The 25,042-nt window shown below is 32.7% G+C and overlaps 1 protein-coding gene and 1 non-coding gene across 2 annotated transcripts in view; both read right to left on the reverse strand.

Moving 5' to 3' along the window:
- Positions 1-25,042, reverse strand: part of Evi5 (ecotropic viral integration site 5) — a 210,497-nt gene that overhangs the window by 36,395 nt on the left and 149,060 nt on the right. Inside the window, exon 19 of the mRNA XM_026403112.2 lies at positions 9-104. Coding sequence (XP_026258897.1) covers positions 9-104 — 96 coding nt within the window. The remainder of the gene's footprint in view (positions 1-8; positions 105-25,042) is intronic.
- Positions 10,759-10,943, reverse strand: LOC113192872 (U2 spliceosomal RNA). Its single transcript, XR_003302070.1, has one exon. It is a non-coding gene; the product is annotated as a U2 spliceosomal RNA (small nuclear RNA).

Consider the following 25,042-nt stretch of genomic DNA (forward strand, 5'->3'; position numbering starts at 1 on the left):
TCACTTACCTCATGATTCAGCTCTGCTATCTGATCTTTCAGTTCCCTAATATACTGGTTAGAATCAGACTTGTTAAGCTGTCCTTGAAGCTTTCCTTCTTCTTTCTGTTTTGTGATAATTCAATAAAGCAAAAACAAAAGACAATATTCATAGCATGTACTCAAATATTTCAAGATATAGAGCAGCATAAGTATACGTACGTGTGTGTGTGTGTATTTTTTTTTGGGGGGGGGTGCCAGGGATTGAACCCAGGGGTGTGTACTTAACCACTGAGCCACATCCCCAGTCCTTTTTATTTTTAATTTTGAGAGAGGATCTCACTAAGTTGTGTAGGGCCTTGCTAAATTGCTGATGTGGGCCTTGATGCTCCTCTTTCAGCCTCCCAAGCTGCTGGGATTACGGGTGTGTGCCATCACATGCAGCCTACCTTTTCCCTATACTACCTGAAAACAAATGTGAACTTTTCAGCTAATAGGCTTAAAAGAGTAAAACCACCAGCAATTCAGGGAGGCTGAGGCAGAAAGTTTCCAAGATTGAGGCCAGTCTCAGCAACTTAGCCAGACCCTCTCTTCAAACTAAAAATAAAAAAGACTGGGGATGTAGCTCAGTGGTAAAGTCCCCTGGATTCAAACCCTGGTATTTTAAAAAATCATAATTTCATAATTATGTTTGATATCTCCAGATTATTTATAATTAGGAAGCCATGTGTGGATGCTTAGAATGTTCTGAAGCTCTGATCAGAGATATCTATCTGCTAAATATCCAGTACTGAAAAGTATAGGCTTACTTTTAACAGTTACCAACTAATCAGTTTCCTTCCATGGAGATAACCATTGTTATTAGCTTTTTAGTGTAGTCTACCCATGATAGTTTGTACATATATAATGTATAAGACACATGAACACATACTCACTTATTTTTACCCATACAACAGACATTAAACATGCTGTTCTACACTTTGCTGATCTCTCCCAACAATACAACCTGAAGATCATCAATATTGGTGCACATAGAACAAAAAAGATGTACACTATAATTTTAGACAGCTTTGAAATCTCTATAAAAGTAATCTTAGTACTGAGTATTTACATTTTTTATAAGTAGGTTTCAAATGTGTCTTAGGGCCTGTATAACTGCCTTGAGAACAATGGGTTATAATGGAAGAGCATTTTCCAAAGTGGAGATTCCTCTTGCTATTTTTTCAAAAGCACAGTAAGAGGGGACCTTGGAAATCTGGTTTAGACCTCTCCAAGTCCACATCCACTTTTTTATTTCCCCTAACATCCTTGGAAGAAGAAATAACTGGAACTGCTCCAGCCACAGAATGGATAGCTACCCTGTGAAGTCAAGGCACCACTCCTATAAGTCTGCTCTTTTGAATTAACTGTCCTTGACACCTTGATTGTATCCTTAACTACCCTTGGTCTGTACTTCAAAATCCCTTCTTCAAGTTATTTCTGTACACCCCACCTTTTGTTTTATGATTTTGTTCTTTTTGTTTTGGCAGCTTATCTTAAAAACCTTAATAAATTGGGTCAATGTAACTAATATTAGTGTAGATAAAAAAGCATAAATATAGCTTTTCCAGGACTTTAATATTTTTCTTATATATTTAAACACATAACTACCAGATACAATTATCTAAGAATGAACTCTTATTTAGAAACTACTGTATTTCAAATACGCTAATTTCTTAAATATGTTCTAAAAACATAATTTTTAGCCATAAGTCTGTAATTAAGAAAAAAAGTAATTTTTTTTCTTTTGAAAATTTAGTTAGAAATTTTAGTTTGACCCAATGGCCAAAACCAACAGAATGGTAGAGATAGTCAGAATTCTAAAAAGCCATCTCTGAAGCCTTCCTTGTTTTTTCACTTAGGAAACAACTAAGTAAACCAGTTTGAATATGGATTTCTGTCATTTGCAACCAAAATAATAATAGCTAAAATATTCTGAGCACCTATGAGGCCTTTTCACTTGAGGTTCCTCAAAGGAATTAAGCCCTGATGCCTATAGCATTATTACAAGTAAATGATTTAATAATTCCTATGCATCTGAACTGGTACTTACTAGGTACTCCTAGTACAAGAACTAATTCAAATCATTTTTCTCTATAGGGCCTAATTCTCTTGTGGAGCTCGGGTGGATAGAGACACTTACGTACCTAGAATTGTTCTATGACCTTTGGGGATAATGATCATAAGAATTCTGTGTGATAGATACTATTATTATTCCTGCTTCATAGTTGAGAAAACGTAAATGAAAAAGTGAGCAAATTAGTTGCCTAGGAGACACAGACAGTTGATATATTTTTACCTTAATTTATAGTATTCCGAATATGAGAATGCAGTAGATGGGAGTACAGAGATTTAAGCAACAGTCCAAGCAAATTAGCTTTCTTGGATTTGTTATAGAAGTTTATGTCATTTATTTTAGCCTCTGCTGATTTAAATGTGAATTATAATCTATAAGGAATTAGGGAAGAAATACAACCATAGGCATTTATGGCCTTAAGTTAATGACCATAATTATCGATTTATAGCTGTCTAATACCACTTGCATATACTTATGTCTGCATCTTATTTTTAATCATCCCACTTTTAAAATAAAATATTTCAAAGGCATAGAACAATAACAACATAACAATAGAAGACTAATAAACATTAAAAATCTGTTTCATAACTGAATCATCCTAAGATTTTTATTGGCATTAGACTTACTCATTCTCAATCCTATATATCCTCAAAGTGGAGGAGAAGGTGCCAAGTGGAGAGGAATAAATGAGTGAAGCAGGAAGGAAGAATTCAGTAAGGAGAAAAAAGTATAAGGGGGGAGAATGCTCACCGATATAAAATAAATGAAACCATTATTCTTATAGAATATATTCTCCAAATCCCACATGTAACATGAGAAATGGCAGAGCAGGCTATGTAAATGGAATTTACAAAAAGGACTAATGAGGGTTACTTATTTGCATATTGTGTTCAGCTGTCATTTTGGTGTTTGTTGTTGTTGTCATCTAATTTGGCATCATATCATATTCATTCCCTTAAATGATTAAATGAAAGGTGATAAAATTATCAGAGCAAATAAAATGACAAAGCCCAAGGTAAGCTGGGCATAGTGGTGCATGCCTATAATCCCAAAGATTTGAAAGGCTGAGGCAGAAGGATCACAAGTTTGAGGTCAGCGTCAGCAATTTAGTGAGATTCTGTATAAAAAATAAATAAATAAAAGAACTGGGGATGAAGCTCCATAATATAGTACCCTTGGGTCCAACCCCCAGTATAAAAAAGTAAAAATAAAACAAAAACCTACAAAGCCCAAGGTAAGCTCTAACATTTTAAGGAAGAAGTTGAAGAATGCAGAAAGACTTTAAGTTTGAAAGGCTGTAGATTGACAGTAACAGTAATTCATGGCAAAATTGCAATTGAAAAAAAGTTCTGAAGAAATTTAGGAATCATTTAAATCTGTTTTCTAAAAAGCAACAAAGTATCCTTAAAGATCTATTTCCTTCTAAAATGATTATTAGTAGGGTTTAGTTACAAGCTTTATTATAATACTTTATTTCTTGGAGAAAAGATAGTATTTAATGAAAAAAAAGTTAAGAAAATTAACAATAAAAAAGATGGAGTGTTTTTAACTTGAAAAAAAAATAAAGACACATTGAGGTTGGGGGTGTAGCTCAGTGGTAGAGCACTTTCCTGGCATGTGTGAGGCACTGGGTTTGATTCTTAGCACCACACATAAATAAACGAATAAAATAAATGTCCATTAACAATTAAAAAAATTTTTTAAAAAGACACTGAAAAGATACTTGTGAAGAAACAAAGAAGCCCTGTTAGATTTTATGACTTAAAAAAAAGTTCCTTGAATGTCTTTTTTTAAAAATTTTTTTTAGTTGTCAATGGACCTTTCATTTTATTTATTTATGTATGATGCTGAAGATCGAACCCAGGACCTCACACATGCCAGGCAAGCACTCTACCACTGAGCCACAACTCCAGCTCTAGGTGTCTTTTATTCATTAAGGAAAAAGTCAAAGTTTCAAAGAGAAAACATTTTATTACTTGATTAAGTTCAATTGTATACAGTTGTCCTTTTAGATTGAAGTATAACTTTATAAAACATAATGCTGGGTTTCTTATGCAAAATTTTACATGCAAGAAGCCAGACTATGATTTCCATTAAACTACTGCTTCTGTAAAGATACACACACAAAATGAATAACAATTGAGTGCAAAACTGGTAAACTGAGGAAATAGGAAAGCTGATTAGGCAGTTCCAGGTTCTAGCAGTAACCCTGCAGTAAGAAAAAGTCAAAACAGAAGTAAAAAGTGAGAATTATCTTAAATGCTATTTAATAAATTAAAATGTTCAAATTACTATTTATCTAAAAGTCTGTGATTTTTATGTTGTTCTAACAGGCTGTCATTTAAGATGTTACTTCAAAGTCTTTTAGGATATTCTGTAAGTATTCAACTGGAATATATATTTACAATACCAAAAGCATACAAAAAATTACTATATTCTAAGTGGGTATCAATTTTATTTCATTTCTGAAACAGTTAATTATCTTGCTTTTCTTTTTCTTGTTTTTTTTTTCTTTTTTGGTACCAGAGATTGCACTCAACCACTGAGCCACACCCCCAGCTCTATTTTGTATTTTATTTAGAGAGAGGGTCTCACTGAGTTGCTAAGTGCCTCTGCCACTGCTGACACTGGCTTTGAACTTGCAATCCTCCTATCTCAGCCTCCCAAGCTGATTACAGGCGTGCACCACTGCATGCAGCCTGAGACAGTTAATTATCTAATGATTTAGATTTTTCCAAGTATTTTTATAGCTTTCTATTTTCAAACAGTGTCCACATGTTTGTTCTGATAAGCAGGTGGGAAAATGTCAGCTATACTAATAAATTTACCAGAAACCTGCATTTTCTTGAGGTTTTCTTTTGGTCTAGCTGATAACAACAGATTGCCAGTTAGCTGGTTTCCTAAGTACAACTAATTGGAAAGTAACAGACTTAAAGAAAAAGAGACTCAATATCAACAATTTTGATATTCTGTACTTTCACTGGAGACCTTAAATGCATACCTTTTGTCTCATCATAAATGAATCTTTACATCAAAAGAGCATAAAGTAATATTTGTAAAAGGCATAGATGTACATTTCACTCTCTGATATATTTTTGGATGTTGGCAACTACAATTATGATGTCTATAATAATGATTCCTTTTAAGGCCTTAAACTAGACAGTTTTGTTTATAAGGCTCTTATACAAAATGTCAACAAGAACTTAGTTAATGATATGATATGCATGTTAAGTGTTTAAGGATAAAGTATTACAATGTAACTTACTTTGAAATTTATAAAAAAATAAAATTGCCAAGATGGTAGATGAATATCTTATAAAGTAAAAACTACATAAAACAATTCATTTCCCATTTCTTCCCACTATCTGATAAAAAGTAAGCACTGGTCCACACTGTAATTCATTTACATATATAAAAAGTCACATCTTCTAAAGGTTACTCACTGACTCTTCATTTAAAAATCTATCTTTTGTTCTACTGAATAAGGTTCTGTATTACTACTGACAAGTAATACAAATTAAGTATTCCTCCTCCAAAATGTTTGTGTTTTGGATACCAGATTTTAAAAAATATTTGCATATGCATAGTGAGATATCTCAGGAGTGGGACTCAGGTCTAAACATGAAATTGATTAATGTTTTATAAACTCCTATTCACATAGGCTAAAAGTAATTTTATACAATATTCTCAGCACACCTCATTTGACTGCAATCTATCATGTAAAGTCAGGTGTGGAATTTGCACACATGACATCAAGTTATTTTCAAAATTTTCATATTTTAGAGCATTTTGGATTTTCAGATTAGAGATGCTCAACCTATAATAACATTCAGAATACGAAGCTATTCACTATCGGGGCTGGGGCTATTGCTCAGTAGCATACTTGCCTGGCATGTGTGAGGCACTGGGTTCTATTCTCAGCACCATGTATAAATAAATAAAAATAAAGGTTTACCAACAACTAAAAAGAAATTTTTTTTAGTTGTAGATGTACAGAATATCTTTATTTTTATTTATTTTTTTATGTGGTGCTGAGGATCAAACCCAGAGCCTCACATGTGAAAGGCAAGCACTCTACCACTGAGCTACAACCCAGCCCAAGAAACTTTTTTAAAAAGAAGCTATACACCATAACTGAGTAAAATTTGTGAATGTCACATTATTTGAGCAACCACTGAATCAATAACTGCAAACAAGATGTGATTATTATGTTTTGTCTAGACCCTACAAATCAGGTCCTACCTATGCGGTTAGGGTGGGATAATTTCAATACTATTGACACTATATAATGGAAGACAGGAATAACCACAAAACCTACTGCAAAAGATTACAGAAATAAAGGCTGGGGCTAGAGCTCCATGATAGAGCACTTGCCTAGCATGTGTGAGACACTGGGTTCAATCCTCAGCACCATATAAAATAAATAAATAAATATACTGTGTCCATCTACAACTAAAAAAATCTATATTTTAAAAAAGGGATGAAATGAACATAACTTAAAAAAAGATTACAGAGATGAACTATAACTTGACACTATTTTTAAGCTATGTTGTTTTAATAAATTCTTAATTTATACTAAGATTTAGTCATACACATTGAGCTTTTCTAATCTGAAATGCTCCAAACTCTAAAACTCTTTGAACACTAACATGATGTTACAAGTGGAAAATTCCAATCCTTGATTTCATGTGACTTTGGATAAGAGATACTCAAATTTGTATATGGACATAAAGCTCTTTTTTTTTTTTTTTTTTTGGTGGTGGTGGTGCTGGGGATTGAGCCCAGGGTCTTGTGCATGTAAGGCAAGCACTCTACCAACTGAGCTATATCCCCAGCTAAACAAAGCTCACTTTTTAGTCAATTTTACATAAGGAGGAAAACCTTTTGAGGGCAGAAATGACAAAGAGAGCAGTCTATAGTATCATGGTTAATGACATATTGGAGCACAAATCAAACCTTTTCAGAGTATATTATACTTCTAAACTTTTTAATTATATGAGGCAATAAGTCTTCTTTATTATCTATGCCAGTATAAACTGGCATCTGTGTTGTCCAAAATAAAGTTTTTACCCAAATAAATATTTTTAAAGATATGGCTAAGTGAATACAATAATATAAACAATATAACCTAGGAAATATTACAATGGTTACCAAAAGATGACTGTGGAGAAGTATCATTTTGGAATTTTTATAAACATAAAGATGAAGAAAACAGACTCCTGACCTACTGAATTCTAAATAACTGGAAGGGGGTCCTGAAAATCAGTATGCTTTGAAATCTGCTCTGATATAGCCACAGTGTAGGCTACATTTGAAATACAGTGGTCTTAATAAGAAAATCAACCCTTTTTAAACACTAATTCAAAATTCTGTGTACAAGCCATAAATATATACAATAATCATATCCTACTTTTATTAAATTCCTAATAGGATAATCTATTTCCTAAGGACGTCCAATAGTATTTTCCCTGTTTAATTTTATTATGTTTTAGTTTAATTTTACATATAACAAAAATGCACCATGGTAAATGACCAAGACTCATAAACTTATTTACATATATTCTCCACATTTCCAGAGTGAATATATTTTAAAACATAAATAGAGGGAAACTGTCAAGAGTCCTTAATTTAATTTCTTTCAATTCTGCTATCAGTTTCACTTCACATTATTTCCATGTTAAGTTTCAGCTGGTCAGTTCCCTGTCTTCAGGGGTTGGTTCAATTTTGAACTCAAATCCTTTTCTTGGTTAACCTAGCTCTCAAACAGAAAATATTATTTTAAAGTTTGGTAAGGTATGATGAGGAACTAAACAAAATGTTTAGGATCTGAGAAAATTCCACACACATGACCCCTATGACCAATAACTAAGGTAACTGTTTTAAAGAATGAAGAAAAAACAAAGATTTGGGGACCAGGAAAATAATTCTTTAAGCACTTGGAAGCATCAATATTTGTAAAGGGATATGAAAATAAATGAGGGAAATATTCCAATTTTTTAACTTATTTATCTGGCAACGGTTTGACATAGTAAAATAGGCTATATTTTCTAATATAACAAGTGTGCGTATAGAGGAATACTGTACTAAGAGCAGTGATTTTTGTGTTCAACTACCTGGACCTTTGCCATATACATTCACCTACTTTATTCCCACAATAAAAGAAATGAAGAGAAAGAGACAGATGTGCCTAGTGTGTGTCACATATAGTTTACTGAAAAACCAACAAGTGTGGCCCACAAAAAAAAAAAAAATAGAAAAAGTGATGTTAGGGGAGGGGAAGAGAGGGGGGGATAGGGAGGGCAGTAGAATACAACTGACACTAGGATTGCTGTATGTATACACATGATGTATAACCAATGTGATCCTGCAATCTGTACATGTGGAAAAATGAGAATTCATACCCTATTTGAATCAAATATATGATATGTCAAAATCATTGTATTGTCTTGAGCAACTAATAAAAAAAGTAGAAAAACTATCTGTGTAGTAGGAAGTAGATATTTTATTCAGAGGTAACTTTACCTACATCTACTGCATTCCAATACACCATTTAAAAGTTGAATAATTAAATGTGGTGGTACAGCAAGCCAGAAGATTAAAAAGGAAATTTAAAAAAGTATTTTCTATGGTTCTAAGCAACATGTGTTTGTATGTTATAGTGCAATAAAACCAAAATGAGTATGATGTTAAGTTGCTCTGAACAAGTGTTTGGGGAGAAAGTGGGTTTAGTAATACATAACCACTAAAAAAGGCAAGAGAAAGAAAAGAACTTCAAACCTGCTTAAATGTATAAATTTATTCAGGTTTATTTTGCTCAAAAGAAATTGTAATAAGCATGTCTAAAAGGCCATTCTTGTTTGTTTCTTTATCTATGTTCTTAATGTTGGTTATAATTTACCCTATCTTGCCACAGGAAGAACACTTCCTTAGACAGGAAGATAGCTGATTTTAAAAGCTGTGTTTCAAGATGTGGGTTTTTAAATACCCTATATGATCAAACAATTCATTAACGAGTTTTTGAGAACTGAACCAGTTAACATCTAGTTAATGTACTAGATGTAACAGTGAGGTAGTAGAAAGCACCCTAGACCAGGAGGCAAATATAAAAGATCTAGGTTTTTATTTACATTCTAGTTTTCAAAATTTTCAAATCTATAGAAGAGCTGAAGTAACAATAAAATGACACCATATGCCCTTTAGTTTTATTTACCAATTAGTATATTGCCATATTAGCTTCTGTTCTTTCTATTCATAATCCAACATATATTATGCATGCAATGTATTTATGTATGCAAACATATTTTTTCTGAACCGTTTGAACATAAATTACAGATATCATGACATTTTACTATAAACTCCAAAATGCATCTTATAAGGAACTGTCCTATGTAACCAAATGCCATTATAATAAATTAACAGTAATTTCGTAATATCATTGAACATATACAGTTCCTATTCAAATTTTCCCCAAACGATTCAAATGTTTTATTTCTGTCCAAAATCAAACTAAGGTTCATGCTATATTTGGTTATTATATCTCCCTAGTCTCATTTAATGTATGATAGTCCCTTCTGTATTTTTTGTTTTTCATGACACTGTTAGCTTTTTTGAAGAATGTATTGTTCAAGCTAAAACAGAAAAACCTCCTACTCCAATGAAACTCTAAGGAATAGTTTTATTCCTTTTTCAAACCAAAGAGGTATGACATATACATATATATATATATATATATATATATATATATATATATGGTAAAAGGTTGTTTAGATAAAGGGAGTTAGTTATGGAAGACATAGGCAAAGAAAATTAAATATCTTAAAAGCAGAAAACTTATAAGAATAGCACTAGAAGACAGCTTTTTATATAATACACTGGTAAATATATATTTTGTTATTTATATATGTATTTTATTATTTACCTATTACAAATATTTGGTAAAATACAAACAATAAATATTGGTAATTGCGGGGTTTTTTGGGTCTCTCTCTTTTTTTGTACTGGGTATTGAACCCATGGCACTTAACTACTGAGTCATACCCCAATCCTCTTTTTCTATTTCATTTTGAGGCAGGGTCTGGCTGTGTTGTTTAGGGTCTCACTAAGTTGCTGAAGCTGGCTTTGAACTTGCAATCCACCTGCCTTAGCCTCCCAAGTTGCTGGGATTATAGGTGTATGCCACCACAACCAGGCTTTTTTTGGTTTCTTAGTAAGAGACTAACCTATAGAATTTATTTATTTATGGTTTTTTGTTTTTGCTTTTTTCTTTTTGGTATTGGGATTGAACTTGGGGGCACTCAACCACTGAACTACATTCCCAGCCCTATTTTGTATTTTACTTAGAGACAGAGTCTCACTGAGTTGCTTAGTGCCTCGCCATTGCTGAAGCTGGCTTTGAATTCACAATCCTCCTATCTCAGCCTCCTGACAGGCTGGGATAACAGGCATGTGCCATCATGCCGCCTAGGTTTAATTTTTTAATCCTATGGAATTCAAAGAACTTTCTCCAGGGTTGGGGGTGAAGCTCGGTACAGTGCATGGATAGCATGGATAAGGCCCTTGGTTCATCTCCAGCACCACAAAACAAACAAACAAATATAACTCTGTCTATATTTGGTATCATTTTAATCATACATAAAAGACTTTTAGCTATCTATCTTCCCCCCAAGGGGATACACTGTTCCTGGAAGACTGCAATACCAGGGGGATATATGGAGAGGGTAGAGCAAGCTCTTATTTCATCTCCCTGCTCCAAATCCATTTGATAACTTGTCCTTAATAGAGGATATATCAGATATTAAACTGATAAGAATGGATACTACACTTATCTAGCTAAAAGGTTCAGAAGTGATCAGCCTGTTACTTTTGTCATCTGTCTCACTGAGAAAAAGTATTCTATAGAATAGGACTAAAATTCCGAAAAAGTATATTGTTAGTGTTCCACCAACCACAATACCTCTAAGAAAGAGAAGACTTGCTATAAAAGGAAAAGTATCAAATAGGCACTAATTAAGTTTTACCTTGTTAACTGAAAGTGCTCACATGGCTTGAAAACTCTGTAGCTGAAGAAAATTTGATTCATCTTCTATATAATGGAATTATTTTGATTCCTCATTTTTCACTTATGGGAGTTAGCTCAGTAAAAGATTCATCTCTGTTTTTATTCTTTGGCCTTTTCTTGGATACCACAGAATTAAACTTCAAATAGGACCAATAGGCACTCTTTTGTGTCTTATTTGGACAAGAAAAAGATGTATGGTGATATATTCTATTTGCTAATGATAAACACTGTCATATTAAGATCCTGACAAGTCCTTTAGACAGTGGTGTGAATCAGATACTAAAACTTTTTCAAGAATTAATTCCAAAAGGCTTTTCTGGATCCATGTGAAAATTATTTCCTCTTTTTGTCATTTTACCCCTATTGCTGTTACTCCAGATCCTCTTCTTTTAGCTTGATGACTATTATGATGACTACTTCCTTACCCTGGATTCTTATCACTACATCTTTCTTTTAAACAAGACTTTATCCAGATTAAGAAATAAATTCTCACAGGCTAGAGATGTGGCTCAGTGGCACAGTGCTAGCAGGCATGCCTGAGGCCCTGGGTTTGACCCTCAGAACTGCAAAAAACAAAACAAAACAAAACAAAACAAAACAAAAAACCCCAAAAACCTAAAATGAAACAAAAATAATAAATTCTCTTTTTGTAGCAAGGCCCCTTTGTATTTGTGTGAAGTCACTGTAATTCCTTTCTTATCGTTGAAATACCTATCCTCCCCACTGGAACCTTAAGTGTATTTCTCCTCACAGGAGGCTTGATGTAAGCACAGCCCAGCCTCATTAGGACTGTTAAATTAAAATGTACTCACTCAGTGGTTAACTAACTTATCTTTCTCTTTTCTTTTTCTCCCTCCTTCCTTCCTTCCTTTGATTGGGGATTGAACCCAGGGGCACTCTACCACTAAGCTATATCACTAGAACTTTTACGTTTTTATTTTGAGACAGAGTCTAAATTGCTGAGGCTGGTCTCAAACTTGGGATCCTCCTGTCTCAGCCTTCTGAGCTGCTGAGATGACAAGCATGTACTACTGTGCTTGACTTGTTTTTTATTTTGAATATATCTTATGTATATTACAGAATACCAATTATACTTATTGTTATGTTATCTGTCATCTATGTCTGTTAGCTAATAGTTCTATATTCTTTTTATTTATTCTGATTATTTCAAGCTTTTCCTCCATGCCAATATTTTTTACATTTTAGTATCATCCACTGAATATAATTTTATTCACTGAATAGACTAAACTTTTGTGATTTCTGCAATAATATGCTGGCTTCAGTTTGTTTTCTTAGAAATCTTCCTGTTGACCTCGTATTATCATCTTGTTTTTTGATATCTGAACTTTATTGAATTTATGTTGTTTTTACAGTGTGAAGTCACTGTAATTCCTTTCTTATCCTTGAAATACCTATCCTCCCCACTGGAGCTTTTGATTTGCAAATGCTCTCTCTTTCTCTGTTATAATAACATAAACCATAATGCCAAGCCATCTCTTTTCATCATGTTCATAGTATATGACTGTCCATGTGTTCCAAATGCTCTAATAATTTGGCTAACAATAACTCTGCAGCATTTGCGATCCATTTCCTTTGTCTTCCACTCTCAAATTCACTCTCACTTTTCAACTAAGGGAACAGCACAAGGAGAGAAAGAACCTGGCTAAACTAGGGCTCTATTTACTCTTCTGAGATGTTCTTAGATATTTTGCACCATTTAATTGGGGGACTATATCCCCCATGCTAAGTTTAGGATTCTGAGTGTATCTCAAAAGTAAGCATGATGGTTGCTCTAGGCCTTCGTTTTAGCTAAGACAGGTGTCTATGTCTCATCTCTCTCACTGCCTTGGTTCTTGGAGAGGTCTCTACCACTTCCCAGTTGGAAAATTAAACACTTGTTTTCTTTCTCTCCACCCTTGGGATGTGAATGAATTCTCTTAGGATTCTGCTGACTTGCCTACAGAGCTTGGAGTGTGGGACAGGAGGGGACAGACAGCTGACTTAGGAAGCCATGACTTAGGAAGCTGGGGCTCTCTGCGCTATAACTGCCTAGCTTACTAGCTGTAAGTTTTTAAAGTTTATTGCATTAGGTTATGCTCCTTTTCTTCTCAGGTTGCTTTTGGTGGAAAATATTTTTTTACCTTTTAGAAACATTATTTACTTTTTTGTCAGATGGTTGGTGTAATTCTGAGATGTTTTAATCTACCTCTGGAGCAACATTTATATAAATAAATGTATCTTTATTTAAATATGTAAATATGTATTTATTTAAAATGTAGATGCTCCTCAACTTATAAAGGGATTATGTCCGACTGTAAAAATCCAAAGTATATCTAATAAACCCAATTTATGAACATCACAGGTCAGCAACACATCACACTGCAGAGTACTGGTTGTTTACCTTGGGGATTATGTGACTGATGAGCAGCAGCAGCTCACTGCTACTTGGGAGACAACAGTATTCAGCATATCAGTAGCACAAAAACATCAAAATTCAAAATCTGAAGTCTCATTTCTACTAAAAGCATATCATTTTTGCATCAACATAAAGTTGAAAAATTCTAAGTCTGAGGATTGTCTATAATTAGAACCTGGTACCTGTTCTTAATGGTATAGAATGTTCCTCTTGTTTGTGACTGTTTTCTCCTTTATAAAAATTAATTCAGCAAAATTTTTCAGTACCTATTAAATGCCAGGTAATAGGCATACAGTAGTAAATATGACAAAGTTCTAATACATGTATAAAATGTATGAAAGTTAATTTTTAAAGTGAAGATAAATTCAGACACCGGTAAGTCATTAAAAATATAAAAAAGCTGAGCACAGTGGCTGTGCATGCCTGTAATCCCAGCAACTCAAGAGGCTGAGGCAGGAGGATCATGAGTTCAAAGCCAGCCTCAACAAAAGCTAAGCAACTCAGTAAGACCTTGTCTCTAAATAAAATACAAAATAGGGCTGAGGATGTGGCTCAGTGGTTGAGTGACCCTGAGTTCAATCATCAGTAGCCCCCACCAAAAGTAAAATATGATGATGACATAGAGTAAGGAAGGGTCCTACTTTATATGATGATCAGGAAAAATCTGTGAGTCAGTAACTGCTGAGATTTAAATGATGAGAAGGAATCAGCCATGAGAAGATCAAGGAAACTGCAAATGTAGGAAAGAGAAAGAACAAAAGCCTTAATGTAGGAATGAAAGATCTTTATTGGAGAAACACAAAAAAGTGGATGTTTCTTCAATCAACTTGTAAAGGGAAATGTAGGTTAAGAGGTACCAGAGAAGGGATGGAGTTGTGGCTCAGTGGTAGCATGCTTGCTTTGCACGCATGGGGCACTGGGTTTGATCCTCAGCAGCACATAAATAAATAAAATAATAAAATAAAGGTATTGTGTCCATCTACAACTAAAAAAATTTTTTAAAATAAAAGAGGTATCACAGAAGTAGGCAGGATCCAGACAATTCGGGGACATTAGAGCCATAGAACAAGTGCTGTACTTTTGCTAAGTTGACCAGGTTCCTTTGTTGCTTTTTTCTTATAATTATTTGGGAATTTTGATTCTTATATTCTTTCTAGCAATGGTTACCTTAAAAGTTATTTAAATGAATGTGCATTTTGAAAACTATGATAATTGTATAATTCATATAAAGAGTGAGCTCCTACCCTTTGCTACTCCTGTGCATCAAGCTCTTTATAATGTCCAGGGTGAATATTTCAACAGTTTTGATGGAGATCACTATACGTAACAAAAACATATATGCATATGTATTTAAATGCATGTATAGTAATGTACTCATTATATATTTAAAATGTACAGATAAGCATATTCTATGTCTTCAAGAACATGCACACACTTTACATAAACACTCATATACAGATACCTACATAAATTATTTAACTCATGCAAGTGGAAATATGACAAATACTCTGTCCATAATTTGCTTTAAAAAAAATATATATATATATATATATTTAGTTGTAGTTGGACACAATAGCTTTATTTATTTATTTATTTTTATGTGGTGCTGAGGATCGAACCCAGTGCCTCGTATGTGCTAAGTAAGCACTCTACTGCACAGCCACAACCCCAGCCCCATAATTTGCTTAAAAAATATATATATAATACACATATATATATATGCATATATTTTTTAATTGTAGTTGGACACAATACCTTTGTTTTATTTATTTTTATATGGTGCTGAGGAACAAATCCAGTGGCTCCCACACGCTAAGGGAACGCTAGGGGAACGCTCTACTGTTGAGGCACAACACCAGCCCCTTCCATAATTTGCTTTTTAATCACTTAATGTCTTATAAAGATATTTCCTTATTCTTCCTAAAGGAAGTCAAATATTCTATGAATATACCATGGTTTAAATGTTCTCCTATTGATGTGTGATTAATAAATTTTAAAAATACTGTAATTGAGTTTGATTTCCAGTATCAAACACAAATCATAACCCCCCTCCGCAAAATACTATAGAAGTAATGTTGGAACTATGCACCCATCCTAAGAACTTACATAAAGAACACAAATCTAGAGTACAAATAAAAATAAGAACAGGAATTAGTAAGATATAAAGGAAAGGTAGTTTATCATTTAAATTTGCAATTTTTACTAGTATCTTACTAGCCATTGTTTTTTTTAGATTGCATGTATTGGCTGCTGGAAGTGCCACAGCCTTCTCCTTTTTTGAATTTCCTTCAGAAATTTAATTTTTCAAAGGCTGATAATTAGTTATTAAGGTCTTACATATTAACTTTAAAACATGAAATAACTACTTAATACATCTTAACATTTTAATCCTGGCAATTAAAATTGAAAACATCGCTTACAGATAGACATCACACCCTTAAAGGAAATAACAGAAACAATTAGTAATATCCTTATGCTCTTTTCATAGAGATTTCAAAATAAATCTAAGGTTATACATAGGATGTGGGTTTTTCTCTGGGAGCAGTATTACAGAAGGTTTGTGGTATTAGATGGGTCATGACACAATGCAGGTTGCTTAGTCTCAAATACAAGTGTAAAGCTTATGTTTAAAAAATGTTTTACATTATATCCACAGATGAAAGTCTAATAAAAACTGAAATTATGGTACACAAAGTATAGTGAACTTCTCTAAGTTTTGTAAAAATCAAACCGTTTTAGAGATAACTTAAAAAACAATTCCTTTACTGTTTTAAAGGTTAAAATAACACTTTTTTTTAAAGACCGTCTTATGAAACTAGGTTCAACGGTCACAGAGGCCATCATATTAACTTGCAACATGGCAGAATTTTTACATTCTAATTTGTTATTTTCAATTCATGCATTAAAGCAAAAATGTTCAAAGCAAGTTATAACTGCATATGAAATTACTATAGCAGAACAAAACCCAATGATTTGAGTAAATCCGTGAAATGTGATAAGTAATCAACTTTATTAATCAATATAACCAAACTGAAACATCAATAGCAACCACTAAGCCATAGTAAGTTACTACTGATTTGTACTTAACCCCGAGAAAAATTAATCAGAACGGTAAATGTGGTAAGTGTTAGCCTCTTCGTGACTTCAAGGTGACTCATTTGAAACATCTAAACACAAATCATATTCATATCACGTACTACTAATAAGTTTTCAAAATAGTTTCCTGTAACTTAAAGTCATGGACACAAAGGTTTGAATATTCTTTTTAGTAATCAAAAAAATTCATAAAAAATATCTTCAAAAAACGTAAAATGGAGAAAAGAAATTGGATTTTTTTCCTCTAGCACTTTTCAATGCTAAGACTATTCCCATTTCAAAAGAGAAATACATAAACACATACACACACATCCAGAATGTGTTAAAGTGATACTTTCTATAGGACCAGATAAGGGCACAAATGAAAAGATCAGCATTTACATAAAGTCTAAAAGCTAGAAAAATGTTTCTTATAAATTATAGTTTAATTAGAAATAAATCGATTTTGTGATCAATATTTAAAATTATATAATTCCATAAGTTTCTAAAAACCATGAAATCACATATACTATTTTGTTAATATTAGACATATTTAGAATACTTTTAACTTACAGAAAAAATGAGAAGAGTTCTCATGTACCCCAGGCATTCAGTTTCCCTTATGATTAACATCTTATATTATGCTGTTATAAATGATGACCCAATATTGATACATTATTACTAATTAAAATCCATAGTTGTTCATATATTTTATATATGTATGTATATGTGTATGTAAGTGGTGGGTACTAGATATTTAACCTAGAGGCCTTTACTACTGAGCTACACCTCTTTTAAAAAAATTTTTTTTTTTAGTTGTAAATGGACACAATACCTTTATTTTATTTATTTTTTTTTATGTGGCGCTGAGGTCAAACCTAGGGCTTCACACATGCTAGGCAACTGTTCTACCACTGAGCCACAACCCCAGCTCCTCTAGCTCTTTTTTATTTTTCTTTTTGAGATAAGGTCTTGCTACGTTGCTAAGGCTGGCCTCAAAATCACGATCCTTCTGCCTCAGCCTCCCAAGTCACTAGGATTATAAGCATGTGCCACTAGCTTGATTTGCTTCTTTTTAAACCTGTCTTTTTTTTTTCCTGTTCTAGGATTTTATCCAAAATACTATACTATATTTATTTGTTATTTTCCTTAGGTTCCTTTTACCTCCAACAGTTTCTCAGACTGTGGTTGCTTTTCATAATCTTCACAGGTTGGAGATGTTACCATTCAGGTGTTTTGGAAGATGCCTACACTGGAATTTGATACTTTTCTCATGCTTAACACTAAGGTTATAGATTACTGGGTGGAAGACTAAGGAGATGAAGTTTCCATTTTCACCACATCACATCATAGCAAGGGTGTATAAATACCAGTGTGATTTGTGACTGATGATGTTATCCTTGATTATCTCGCTGAAGTAGTGTTTTTCAGGTTTCTGCACTGCAAGGTTACTCTTTTACCCAGTACTTTCCAAACAGTACCTTTTGGAGGAAAGTCACTATGTGTAGTCCACTTGAGGAGTAGAGATTCATATTTTCCATTCTTGAGGACAGAGTATCTACAAAAATTACTTGGAATCCTTCTGCATATTTGTCTCTACTGCCCCATTTATTAATTTATTCAATCATTATATCACATGGACAAACATTTATTTTATACTCTGGGTTAAAAATCCACTACTACTTTAAATGTATTTTTTCCCCTCAAATTGTTCTGTTTGCCCATTAGGAGCTCTTTCAAGCGGGCTCCTCTGTCTCTTTAATACACCCCTAAAAGCTTTCCTTGAGCATTTCCTTACTTTCTTGCATTACAAGACATTATAGGCTTATCTTGTACTTTCCTGACATAGTTACAGAATCAGTCATTTCTTTGAGGACTCCTAGTTCCATTTACTGAAGAATGGCATTAGAAATCAAAATCTGAATGCTAGATATACATGAACTAATTTTTATAAGTGCAAGATGATCACTAATATTAAGGTACTTAAGATTTTATCCTCCTTCCTTAAGGAGACCTTGCTATGAGTTGGTCTTAGGGGATGTCCATGATAATTTTCATTTCTAGTTGAAGCAACATTCTAAAAACCTCTCTTTAAAATTAACTACAGATGGAAGTTGGATAACAAAGAATCATCACTGAGCATTTTAGGGAAAAAAATTTGAACAGACTTTCACAATCCCTAATGACAAAGTAGTAAGTTGAGTAAAAGTGTCTATATATCCAACTTCTTTGTTGAGAATCAGTGTTAAGATTAGATACAATTACTTAGCATGTATGAATATGCTACAACAAAACCCATTATTCTGTACAATGAAAATATACTAAAAAAATTTCCCATGAAAAAAAAGACCAGATACAAAATAGCTATTTTCTCAAATTTAAAAATGCTTAAAATTGAAAAATTCTTAAAGAAAGATAAAAAAGTATCTTAACATTTAAGTTGTTCAAACTGGTAACCAAAAATAAGTGTTGTTTTGTGGTGGTGGTGGTATCTTCCAAAAAAGAAGTGTGTTAGCTTAGACTTGGCATATAAACTCTCATCCTTCATTAAACTATTAACAAATTAGCTCAGGAAATTGGAAAGTACAGATTAATTACAAAGTTTTACAGTAAAATCCATCACTCAGTAATCTCATAATTTTGCATAATTTAAAAAATATAATATTTTAAAGTTAATAGTAATGGTTTTATCACTTCCTTTCTATCTCTGTCAAAATTACGTGCTGATCTGGGTACACTGATTTAAACCTAGCTGCTGCATTCTATGTCAGAACAGAATTTTGAGTAGGTGTTTTCTTAAGTCAAGAGTGGTTGGGGTATTGCCCATCTGAGGCATCCCTAGAGGTTAACTGTTGGGCAAACTAACGAAAGTGGGTAAATGTTACTGGGTACCAGGAAGAGAACCAAAAGCTGGATTTGAATAGACCTGCAATGTTTTAAATGAAAAATTTTCCATTAGTTGTAACAAAGTAGCATAAATTTAAAGATGTGTTTTAGCAGATTTAACATGGTTATGACAAATCAATATGCTTATCTTTATTTTTTTTTTTTATTTTTGATGACATGATTCTTTTTTTTTTTTTTTTTAAATTTATTTATTTATTTTTTTTTATTGGTCGTTCATAACATTACATAGTTCTTAATACATCATATTACACGGTTTGATTCAAGTGGATTATGAACTCCCGCTTTTACCCCGTATACAAATTGCTGTATCACATCAGTTACCCTTCCATTGATTGACATATTGCCTTTCTAGTGTCTGATGTATTCTGCTGTCTGTCCTATTGTCTACTATCCCCCCTCCCCTCCCCTCCCCTCCCCTCCCCTTTTCTGCTTATCTTTATAATAACCAAAATACAAACTCATTTCCAGGTTAACTATCAAGAAGCTTGGGTTCAATTCTCACCTATTTTCCTTGACTGAACAAAAATTAACTTTTCTGTGTTTTGTCCCACTACCTGGAAAGTAAAATGGTTCTATTTGTATTAATATAAAAATAAAGTGTTCAAATAATAAATAACATTCATATCAATAGAAGGTAGAAAATTCCACCAACAGAAGGAAAAAAGTTAATTTTTAGTTACCATTTTCCTTCAATCTAAATACTACACGGGCTTATAATTTTTCTGAATCAAGTTCAATTAAATCTTTTTAATAGATTAAATGTCATCTAACTCAATCACACTATGCTCAAAACCCTTCAAATGACTTTCCACATTATTTGGAGAAAGGCCAAGTTCTTAGAGTATATAATAGGCCCTACTTACCTCTGGACTTCCTCTATTTTTGCCTTCTTGCTCCACCTGAGGCTCTGTTCAGACATGGTTCCCACTGCCTGTAGGCCCTTTGCCCTTTCTCTTAGCAGAGAATTCTCCTAAATTTGCCTGTCTCACCTGCTTCAAATCTTTGTTTAAATGTCAGGTTCCAATGAATATTTCCTGGCCACAAATTTAAAATAGCAACAGTCCCCGACTCATACCATTACCATCCTCCCTTTCCTATTGTTTTTCTTCATCTTCATTGTATTCACCAATTCCTAATTATACACAATGTGATTTAATTTATTTTGTTCATCTAATTTTTCTTTCTACCATGAAGTTCAATGAGGAAAGAAATTTTTGTGTTTTGTTCACTAACCTAGGTAAAGTGTTTTGAATAGTGACTGGCACAAGGTAGGTACTCCATAAATCTTCACTGAGTCATCATCAACACCCCATTTAAATTAATAATTTAATCTGTTCTTCACATCTGAGCTTTTAATGAGAACATTAAAAATCAAATTGATATTTTAGGAACTAAACAATTATACATTCATTCTTTCAGTAAATAAACACATTTTGATTATCTTTAGTATGTTGATATTAGAAATATAAATCTAAATAATGGTCCTTACTCTCCTTGAGCTTCGGATGTACACAGAGACCAGAAAGCTAAAAAAAAAAAAAAAAACTAATTACAGTAGGATGAGACAAGTGAATAAGAGAGGTCTGTAACAGAGTATGTTAGAAGAGCAAACACAAAAAAAATCAGCTGGGTTGTTATTAGGAAAGGCTGATCACAATAGGACAAACAAGGTCAAAAAAGTAGGGTGGGAAGAACAATACTAAGTGTCATGGGATGAAAGATTTGAGGATTCTTAACTAGGATACCATGGCTCAAGTTCAGGATATGTATGCTGGGGAAAGTGAAAATAAAGATAGGAAGGTAGACAGAAATCAGAGCAAAAGGGTTCATTAAGAAGAGTCAGGAGTTAAACCTTGTCCTGATATGGAAAGGAACTAAAAGATATAAATTGATGAACAGGGAACTTGTAATAACTGTAGCTATATAATAAGCAAAGTTATACAGCAGAGTATACTCTTAATATACTACTAAGAAAATTTTAAAAACTATAATGACAGTATGTCCTAATACAAAGAAAAAAATTCATTTTAATCCTGAAAAGATTTAAAGAGTGGGCCTCAAACAACAAAATTTCATTTTAAAATGTCCTCTAGGTTTCAGTTTACTGAACTATTAAATGAGGACATTAACAAAACCTATCTTAGATGGATGTGGTAAACATTAAATAAGTACAAATACTTAACTGGCTGAGAACACTGCCTGGTATGTATCAAATATTCAGTAATACTACTTATTATTTTTATTATGAGTATTTGGAAGAATTAAATTTGTCAATAATATTATGAAACATGGTAAATATATAAAAAATAAAAAAATTAGAATAGGGTTTCACAGTGGACAGAAATCAGTGTACATATGTGTGTGTGTGTGTGTGTGTATATATATATATATATATATATATATATATATATATATAGTATTATATATTATTGAAAGAACAAAGAACTCAATTCTTTCTTTTTTTCTGATAGAGTCTCATTACACTGCCTGACCTGGTCTTGAACTTAAACGTTGTACAATGTATATATGTATCCAAACAACACATAGTACTCCATAAATTATACAATTATTATGCTTTATGTAGCAGTTAAAATATATTTAATTAAAAAGTGAAAATATGTACAACTTACAGCAAAAAGTAATAACTTATGAAAAAAAAAGGTAGCTTAAGAGTATAGTGTTTAGGATGAGAATGTTATCAAGACAGAAATTTGGCCAAGCAAGCTTTATCTGAGCAAGTATTAGAGACTTGAATGAAGCAAGATGACTATATAACAACTGAAATTCATAACAGTAACTGTGAACTGGAAAAAAAAATTAAAATGACATACATATTATAATAATTTCATGTATTTGATGATACCTTGGAATTCAACACCTTAATTTTATAGGTGCACAATCTGTTCCCAAATAAGCACTAGCAGAATGGTAACTCATTCTGTCTGAGAAGAAATAAAACTAGGTGGCAGTAACTTTTAAAAACAGTGCCAGGAAATGTCTAAAATCTGAAAGCTTTTACACTTAAAAATGATTAAGTTCTTTCTAAGAAACTAAGATAAAACAGCCTTTTCAAAGATGGGAGAGAGGAGGCAGTATTTAGAGAATATTAAGTAGAATATGGATATAGTTATGTCAGAATAATAAAAGAGGTAGATTATTTACTTTAATCAGACTGAAAGTTTGAAGTTGACTGAAGAATCTTTGAAAACAAATTTAATAAATGTAATCTTCGTAAGTACATACACTATAGAAAATTAGATTACTTCTAAAAATGAGTATTTCTTCACCTAACATATTTCCTTTATCTAAATATGTTTACAAAAGTATGATGTTCACAATTATACTAAAAACCAGGATTATAACAATACATTACATAATAATAAAATTTATTAAATGAATTTGAGAAAATTTGGTTTATGAGAAAAAGTTTAATTCACAAAAGATTAGAATTAGAAAACTTAATTGAAAGGGATTTGAAATATAAAAATCTTTAGGTTGAGTTCTCCCCCTAGTGGAACTTGAAAATGGTTTAAGGTATTTCTACAACTAAAAGTCATCTAAAATATAATGCTTTTATATTTTAAAAAGAGCTCCAACAAGGGAGCTCTTCAGGTTTTAACAAAAGATCTATTATGAATTTTAATCAGCATTAAATAAATAAATGCTGCAGCACTGAGATATTTACTGAAAATATACTTGCTAAATGAATTAACAGCAAGTTAACCAAAGAGCACTTAGTCCTAAGTCCTGAAAGAGAAGGAGAACTACCCCAAAATTCTGCAACCTGTATAACTCAGAAAAATGAGATTTTATATCCCATCTGATTCAAATGTATGATATGTCAAAGTCATTGTACTGTCATGTGTAACTAATTAAAACAAATTAAAAAAACAGTAGACAAAAATAGAAATTTAGGAAGATAGAGCAGCATTCAGATGGGTACACAATTTTGAAATAATATGAAAGTTGCAGGAACAGAATAATTTGGAGTGCACAGTGTTTATTCAGAGGATTGGTTAGGTAGTAGTGAGAAGTAAAGTTAAAAAAATGTTTAGTTGGGCTGGGGATGTGGCTCAAGCGGTAGCACGCTAGCCTGACATGCATGCGGCCTGGGTTCGATCCTCAGCACCACATACAAACAAAGATGTTGTGTCCGCCGGAAACTAAAAATAAATAAATAAATATTAAAAAATGTTTAGTTAAAAATGAAAAGATAAGGATTTCACGATAAGAAGTTTTAATGTGATTTGATAGCTAAAAGGCAGTCCACACAAGTTTTTAATGTTTTAGAAGATAGCTCTAATATTTCTGTAGAAAAGCTGAGACTGGAGTAAAAGATGCTGCATGGGAAGTTACTAAACAGATCAAGTAAGGGGTAGGTAGGTTAACTACCAGAATGGTGAGGGAAATAGAAATGCTATGAATGATTCAAAATAGAGCTGTACCCCCACTCCCTGGCAATAGAACCCAGAGCCTCACCCATGATGCTTGGCAAATGCTCTATTACTGAGTCATACCCCCAGCCCAAAACATTTTAAAATCATTCAAATTACCTCTGATTTAGTTTTAGACTTACTCAAGATTTTTTTTCTTTTACAGGAATGAAACTTTCGATGAGACACTCTAACTTGTATAAGCCATTAAGAATTGTCTAAAGTAAAATCCATAGGATTAGGTAAAATGTTGGTAGGAAAGTAAACTAGCATAAGCACTTTGTAAAATAATTTGTTATCTACTAACATGTGGAAAACTTGCACACCTTATATATACATATTATGTTATAGGGTAAAAAAAGATACCTGAAGTTACTAGTAGGTTGAATAATTTGATAAGAGATGATCCATGAATCAAGACTTGAGATATGAAAGAAGGAAAACATTATGGATGAAACAAACATGTCTGACTTTAAACACGTTTAATTCAAGGTGTTGTACAACTTTCAGGTGGAACTATTCAAATTACTGGCCTATTTACCAAATACATGATAAAGACAAAAGACAAGTCATAGACTAAGAGTAGATATTCGCAAAACATTTGAAGAACATTAATATATAAGAAACTATATATCCATAAGCAAGAGACAGCCTAATAAAAATATAAGCAAAAAACCTTATTAGGTACTTTACAAAAACAGGAACCCAAATGGCTAACCTTTTTAGTAATGAAATGTAAATTAAAACTGTGACAAAAGATCACTGCATACTCACCAGATTGGCAAAAATAAACCATGTGACACCATCAAGCACCGGGGAGGATGTGGACCAACAAGAACTTTCATATGCAGCTATTGAGAGTCTAAACTATTACAAGCACTTTGGAAAAATAAAGTTGAAGATTCGTAAGCCCTACAACTTGGCAACTCCACATCTTGGTATACATGCTAGAGAAACTTGTGTACATATGACCAATGCAGTGTGCATAATTATTCAACGTCATAGCATTGTGTACAATAACATCAACCTGGAAATTCCCGATTTACTTATTCCACTAGT

Source organism: Urocitellus parryii, chromosome 11, assembly GCF_045843805.1.
Source record: "Urocitellus parryii isolate mUroPar1 chromosome 11, mUroPar1.hap1, whole genome shotgun sequence".
In the NCBI taxonomy this organism is placed as follows: Eukaryota; Metazoa; Chordata; class Mammalia; order Rodentia; family Sciuridae; genus Urocitellus; species Urocitellus parryii.